This window comes from Micropterus dolomieu, linkage group LG13 (genome assembly GCF_021292245.1).
Source record: "Micropterus dolomieu isolate WLL.071019.BEF.003 ecotype Adirondacks linkage group LG13, ASM2129224v1, whole genome shotgun sequence".
Taxonomy (NCBI): domain Eukaryota; kingdom Metazoa; phylum Chordata; class Actinopteri; order Centrarchiformes; family Centrarchidae; genus Micropterus; species Micropterus dolomieu.
The window spans coordinates 30,160,089-30,167,979 of NC_060162.1; the positions used below are offsets into that span (position 1 = coordinate 30,160,089).

At 43.5% G+C, this 7,891-nt stretch overlaps 1 protein-coding gene across 1 annotated transcript in view; it reads right to left on the reverse strand.

The window, feature by feature from the left end:
* Positions 1–1,115: 1,115 nt before the first annotated feature.
* pomk (protein O-mannose kinase) overlaps positions 1,116–7,891 on the reverse strand; it is a 17,310-nt gene continuing 10,534 nt past the window's right edge. Inside the window, exons 2-3 of the mRNA XM_046067041.1 lie at positions 5,367–5,648; positions 1,116–1,912 (exon numbers count right to left, since the gene is read on the reverse strand). Of these exons, the coding sequence (XP_045922997.1) occupies positions 1,142–1,912; positions 5,367–5,648 (1,053 nt within the window). The 3' untranslated portion in view covers positions 1,116–1,141. The remainder of the gene's footprint in view (positions 1,913–5,366; positions 5,649–7,891) is intronic.

The following is a 7,891-nucleotide window of genomic DNA, read 5'->3' on the forward strand; positions in this document are numbered from 1 at the left end:
TCAGCACGACAACGACCCTAAGCACACCGCCAAAGCAACAAAAGAGTGGCTGAAGAAGAAGCACATCAAGGTTCTGGAGTGGCCTAGCCAGTCTCCAGACCTGAATCCAATTGAAAATCTTTGGAGGGAGCTTAAAATTCGAGTTGCCAGGCGACAACCTCGGAACCTGAATGATTTGGAGGCTGTCTGCAGGGAGGAGTGGGCCAACATCCCTGCCGAAATGTGCACAAACCTTGTCACCAACTATAAAAACCGTTTGACATCTGTGCTGGCCAATAATGGCTTTTCTACAAAATATTAACATGCTGTTTGTCCACGGGGTCAAATACTTGTTTTTCCTCATCAGATGGTTATCAATTTTAATAAATTCATATGATGTGATTTTCTGGAATTTTCTTTGGGATTCTGTCTTTCACTGTTAGAATGTACATATGATTAAAATTGTAGATCGTTGCATTCTTTGTAAGTGGGCAAACCTGCAAAATCAGCAAGGGGTCAAATACTTTTTCCCCCCACTGTACATGCACATTTCACAAGTGTGTAACATTTCATAAAATTCTACCAAGAGGTAGCTCTACAGTAACATTAAACTCAATATTTCTACTATTCTGTTGTCTATAATAAAATCCAACTTGGTACACAAGCATTTCTCTAATGTAACAGTACTTTTACTTGGCTGAAATATTCTTTTACTCTTTCCATCCCTGATTACAGGTCAGGCCGGTGCTGATTTTATTTTGAGATTATGATGTAAACTTGCCTTGTGGTAAGCTACTGTACGTAAGTGTCCCAACTGTTACTGAAATTGATCGTCTGGTTAGTTTAGGCTGCAGTTTGTTGGGGATGTGGCCTGTCAGGACACCTAACTGATGGCCTATGCTTAATTATTGTGTGTGAATTTGGGGTCGAATCAGCAATTCTCAATAAGTGGTCTGTGGAGTGTTGCCACTGGAGCGCCCTCCTGACAGCAAATTCAGTTTAGCAGCATCTCTCATTATTCTGCTGTGCAATAAAGCTGAGTACATCCTTTGTCCATCAGCACAGTCAATAATTTACTGCTCTTCAGAATAACACTCCTTTGTATAGGCAGGTTTCTCCTCTGTCAGCCATAAAAACAGTATTTTAGAATTTTTATTGTAGTCTACAGCATGTCTCTAAGGCCAGCACTGTCCCGCACCATGCTGCTGTAGACGGATTTGTACACCTTTAAAACATCCAGAGCCGAAGGGCGCAGCTTGGGGTCTTCCTTCTTACAATCCTCATGGATCTGAAAAAGATGAAAGTGGACTAAATCCCCTCCAGGTACCCTTCCCATCAGGAACCATGTCACATCTGGGATCTTCCAGATGTCTGTCCTCTCATCATACGCTGGCATGAGATCATCTAAAAATGGCTCCCCTTTGTTTCTGAATGGCCACAACTGCTCTGGAGCTACAAAGTCTCCAGTGAGCTCCCGGTGGCCACATTTCACCCACAAGCCTCGGGATGGGTCCACCTCAGGCAGCGCATCCAGATCATTCACTACCAGGTGAAGGTCACTCGTCAGCAGAAACTGGGAGAGGGTTTTCTCCAGGCTGTTGGAATCACACATAACCCGTCGCCCAGCTGGGCTGTTATGAAGGTAATAGAGGATGGAGACATAATCCATAGCCAGCCTCAGACGGATCTGCCATGTGTTGTGCTGCTGGTGCAGCTCTTGTGCTAGAATACCATCCAAGTTAAGTAGTGAGCCAAGTGGGTGGTGCTCTGTGACCAGGGTATGGGCTTCAAGGCAAAATCCCACCAACTGCACCACCTGGGGGCCCTGCAGGGCCTGTAACATGGACAATCCATGTAGAAAATCCTCCTGGTAATCCAGAGATGATAGTTTGGACAGAGCCACTTTCTGACCCCTCCACTCTGCCAGATAGACCTAGGGAAAGAAAAGGGGATGCTGAGGTCAGTAACTTTTAGAGTTCAAACAGAAATTACATTTGACCATATGCTTAATGTCTCTCTGTATTCTCTACAACTGAGTATGGCATTTGTCACGGTCTTTGACCGCATTTTGATGTCACCTTGGTTAGATAATAAATCGCACTGTAATTGTGAATTGTGTGTGTGTTGCCTAACTCCAAGTCCCTGTCATGAGAATTTACCCCTTCGATATGAGACTGACTGATAACTGAGCGATTGTTAACAAACTGATCACTAGTGAATAATTGTATAATTATTAACCATACCCAGGGAATCCCGAGACCCTGGGCAAACGAAATCTCGGGTGGTGCCCCGCAAGAGATTTATGAATTAATATTCTCTGAATATTAAAATTCATAATTTTGTATTAATTCTCATAAGTTTATTAAAAGATAAGTAGACATGCTACATGCAATTCAGCATCGTCTATCTGACAGTTTGAAGTGTATCCACAGACTTATCTGACATCAGCTGAACAAATTTGACACTAAATGTTGCCCATTTTTGCTGTAACTAAGCGGGAAATCTAAACTAATGCTCCCATACAGAGGATCTAAATGTCATGGGAGGATGCTCCATCTCTGGTCTCTCATTTGCATTCAAATGGCAAGGCTACTAGCATGCTAGAGCTGATAGACAATATGGCACAATATGGTATCCAGGTCATCATACTCTATACCAGGCTGCTGGGCAGGACAGGTTTAAAAAATAAAAATAAATAAGGAATTAATGCACTAAGCAACTAAGTACATAGAGTATGCTGTGTATTGCATGTTTGTATACTCAAAGAAGTACCCAAATTGAGACACAGCAATAAGTTCACACTACACAGTTTTAAATCCAATGTGCAAGTAGCCGAGCTCGGTGGGTGATCTGGGGCAAATCAGCGAGCGATTGGCGCTCGCCAATTGGCACTTGACCGTTCTGTGTGAACATCTCAACGACACATCGCTGACAGATTTCTAGCATGCCAAATATCTTGAGCTGTCGGTCAATTAGACATCCACATCCAGCCGATGAGAGCAAGCAGCTACTTTTTCACTACAAAACACTTTTTACTCACCTCTAGCTCTCTCTCTTGCACAGACAACCCTCGCTGCCCGCCTGTGCTAATCCATTCTTTCATTTGATATCATGATAAATGTCAAATCATTATTTCTTTCAAGTTTAAAGGCTGATTTTAGTTCCTGAGTGAAAGTTGAAGAAACCAGACAGTTAATGTAGGGTATTAAACTTTTCTTTACGGTCAGAACATGCGTAACACTTGCCAAACAGTAAATCAAATTCAAATAAATCATTCAAATCAATTTCAAGCAACAAACTGGACGAACTTCGGCTTCTGCTGGAGAAAAACTTTTATTCATCTTCTGTTCTGTGCTTCACGGAGACGTGGCTGTGTGAACCGATACCGGACTCAGCGCTGCAGCTGGCTGGATTCCAACTCTACAGAGCGGACCGCGACACAGAACTCTCAGGCAAAACATGGGTTACCACTTATATCAACAGTGGCTCTTGATATAAGTGGTGTACCGACATGACAGTGATTCAGCAGCACTGTTCTCATGACCTGGAATATTTATTGATAAACTGTAAACCATTTTAATCTCCCTACGAGTTTGGTTCCTACTTTCTGCTTGTTGTTTACATTCCACCACAGGCCAACACAATGCACAGTGCATGCTTGCCGAGCAGATACGGACATTCCTGGACTGCTTAGTTATTGTTCTCGGTGAGTTTAGCAAAGGAAACCTCTGCCAAGAACTCCCCAAATAGAGACAGTTTATAAAGTGTCCAACTACAGAGGGGAACACTTTGGATCACTGCTCCACCACAGTTAGCAGTGCCTATCACGCCGTCACACGTGCTCCACTGGGACACTCTGATCATGTCATGGTCCACCGGATTCCTGCTGGCAGAAATTAAAACTCTGTAAACCTGTAGTGAGGACATCAAAGAAATGGACCAGTGAAGCTGTAGAGGATCTTCAGGTGTGTTTGGACTGCACTGACTGGGATGTTTTCAAGAAGACTACCAACAATCTGGATGAGTTTACAGATGCTGTGACGTCCTACATCAGCTTCTGTGAGGACAGCTGCATTCCAACACGCACCAGGGTGAGTTATAACAATGACAAAACCTGGTTTACAGCCAAACTCAGACAGCTATAGCCTAGTTCACATTTTGCCCGATTTGCCGGTCGGAGAGCTCGGCGACCATTAGGCTGTGATCAGGGGTAAATCAGCGATTGATTGGCGACCGCCAGTTGGCAGTGAACTACTTACCCTGACGCATCACTGACACATCGCCCAATATCTGGAGGAGTCGGCCGACTCGACATCCATATCCAGCAGATGAGAGCAAGCAACTGCTTTTTCACAGCAAAACACTTTTTACTCCCCTCCAGCTCTCTCTGTAGCTCAGACAATCTCTGCTACCTGCATGTGCTAATCCATTCTTTCACCCAGATTATTTATAATTGCTATCTTTATCATAACAAAAAACAGCTGTTTCGTGTTTAGGTTCCCAAGCCTGACCTCAAGTGGGAGCTGAACATCACCTCCCTCACCAAGAAGGCCCAGCAGAGGATGTACTTCCTGCGGCAGCTGAAGAAGTTCAGCCTGCCAAAGACAATGATGGTGCACTTCTACACCGCCATCATTGAGTCCATCCTCACCTCCTCCATCACCATCTGGTACGCTGCTGCCACTGCCAGGGACAAGGGCAGGCTGCAGCGCATCATTCGCTCTACAGAGAAGGTGATTGGCTGCAATCTTCCATCACTCCAAGACCTGTACTCCTCCAGGACTCTGAGGCGAGTAGGAAAGATTGCAGCTGACTCCTCCCACCCCGGACACAAACTGTTTCAGACTCTCCCCTCTCGCCACAAAAATAGTTTCTTCCCGTCTGCAGCTAGTAAACAACAAGACCCCGGTCCCCCACTGACACTCCCCCCTTGCAAATAATACAAATGTCTCTGCACATGTAAATATCACTTCATTTCATATCATGCACAAATCTGGCACATTGCACATATTTGCTGTTAATATTTGCTCGAGCAGAACCTGAGCCATGGTTCTGCTCGAGCAAATATTATAATATTAGAGGTTTCTGCCTCTTAAAGGAAGTTTTTCCTTGCATCTGTCGCCTAGTGCTGCTCTTGGTGGGAACTGTTGGGCTTCTGTAAATAACATCACAGAGTATGGTCTAGACCTGCTCTTTTATGAAAAGCGCTGTGAGATAACTGTTGTTGTGATTTGGCGCTATATAAATAAAATTGAATTGAATAGGATGGGGAAATTTAATTGTCTTGAGGTATTCTGTTAGTTTTATGTTTCTCTTATTTCATCCATTCCCTGTAATTCAGTTCAAACAATAAACTATGCCACTGTACAGTATAAAAGATCATCTACCTTCTTAACAACTCCCTGGCCAATCAGCTTCAGCTTGCGCACTTCTGTTTTTATCTGTAAACACTGAAGCCAGGGGGTGCAGTTTTTCATGGTTGCCATTTTGAAGTGTCGAGGCACACAGCCTACATGAGAGAACAGGAGCTGCTCATCTGTGTAATTCACAGAGTCCAGATACAGGTAGATCAAGACATTGCTAAGAAGCAAAGCAGCAAGGCACACCACCACCACGGGAACACTGTGGGAGATAGTTCTGCTGGTGTTCCGACCCATGGTACTCGGCATCTGAAATGGAAAATAAAGAATAACTAATATTACAGGAAATTATATTATATATACATAGTATGCTATTGTTGCCAAATATGAAGACATAATGGTCGTTCAGGCCACACTCCTAAGCACAAACCTGGATGACATTTGTGGCGAGTGGCGCCTTTAAGGACGCACCCCCCTCCCTACCTCACACAGCAAGGTGAATTAAAAAAACAGTAGGGTGCAAACTAAGGTTGGGCGATGTCTACAATGAAACACTGGGATGGACAACAGCATCGGGTGTGGAGTCCGGGGGGTGGGGTAGCAGTCTTGTTATAAAGGCATGTGTTCACTGGCATAGACTTCGCTCGGTAAAAAATTTGGTAGCCTATTACAACAATAGTCGCGGACACGGTGGAGGATACTGTACAAGCACAGACCCGGTAAAGCAACGGTGAACACGCAAGCCGGTGGGTTTGCAGTGAGAGACCCAAAGTGTAGGTGTGTGTGACGGTGGGTAGAAGAGAAGTCAGAGGCAGGTGCAAAGCAGGTTTGCTTAAAAATAATAAAAATGTTTGTTTTCACAGGGCAGTAATATGTGAAAATTTTTACAAATTTTGAGTTTTTTGCGGCGGGGTGGGTGGGTACAATCACAATGCCCAGTGATCACAATCATCACAACAGTCTGCATTGTAAACTGTGCAAAGTGAAAATGAGTTGAAAAAATTAAAATAATTTAATTTTCCCAGAATCTGTGCAGCCTTGTTTATTTACCGTGTCCATGGAAACGATGATGAATACAGCCAAAGGTATGCAAAAAAGTCATTCAGATAAATTTATATTAGGTCAATCAATTTAATCCTTAAAATTAAAGCTGTATATTTGTCTTTGTAAAGAAAAGCATATTTCAAGAACAATTAATCACCTACATACATACTCGATACATAACACATTAAAACAGGATTGTTATGGAACTCAAAATGTTAGCTGTACTGGTATTAGTCTATGATGCACATCAGATAATTACGAGCCTGGCTTATAGGAAGTAGGGTATTGGTATAAGCCTGCCATTGCCCGACTATTTCAGTTAGCATTCAACAAAAACAACCCCCGAGCTACCAACCTACATGCTAACAAGCAAACAAGGCACAACGTTTTTTCCCTTATACCACAATGATAATGGATACAGCCAGACCTTTCTCCAGCGCTGGCACAGTGCTAAAACCATGTTGTTGTGGCAGCAGTTTGCTAACCCAAAACTTGGCTAAACTTAAGTTGCCTTTGTTTTTAACCAGCCTGTGCTTTCAGTAGGGCTGGGTGATAAAACAATCTAAATATGTAGACGCTTGCACGTCTAAGTACACACCCATTTGCTACGCAGAGCACTGTTTGAGCCACTGGCGGTGAAGAAAGTGAATGGAAAGAAAAAAACGTGTGGAACCGACGGGCACGAATGCGACTGAAGGTGAACTTGCGTTATCTTCCAAAGCTGAGGAAATTGTTGATAAAAAAGGCCACACAACATCAATTACATAGAAATTCTTTGAATATCTGGAAAGCGCAAATAAAGCCGGTCTGCAACATATGCCGTCAGTCACTGACAACCAAGACGGGTTACACAACAAGACACCGGAAAAGATACCATCCCAGCGACCACACAGAGTACGAAAATGCGGGCCCAGGTTAACGTTAGTTGATCCACATGTTTTGTCCAACATGGCAGTTGTTCTTATGCTGTTAGCAGCGCAAGCAGGTCTGTACCAAAGCAACAATCAATCGTGCCATCTTTTGGAACCAATTCCCCATATAAAAAGCATTCAAAAAGGAGCAAGGATTTAACCAGCGCGTGAAAGACATGATGCCCCTGAAATTGATTAAAGTGCTGGACTCCAGGTACGAACTCCCAGGTGTGACGACCCCTGTACGGCTGTCTTGTATAACTCTCTCTGTGCTTCTTATTAGGTAATTGTGAACACCTGAGGGCCCCAGGGTGTGCAGATTATTTAAGCCGGCACTAGTGCAGTTTCGGTGCGCGCTCTTCCCCCTCACTCTTCTCTTTTCTTCGTCGGCAGAGGCGTCCCCCGTCAAGGATGTGCCGTCGGTCATTTTGAGTTCTTATTGTTTTATTTCTACATTTCAACACCTTCACCTACACTATACGTTCACTCACCCACACCTAACACTACTGACTGGACTGATTTTCACATGACATATTTTGGTTTATGTTATAGTAAAATTTATTGTTTATTCTTTGTTAAAAATAAATTACTTTTGTT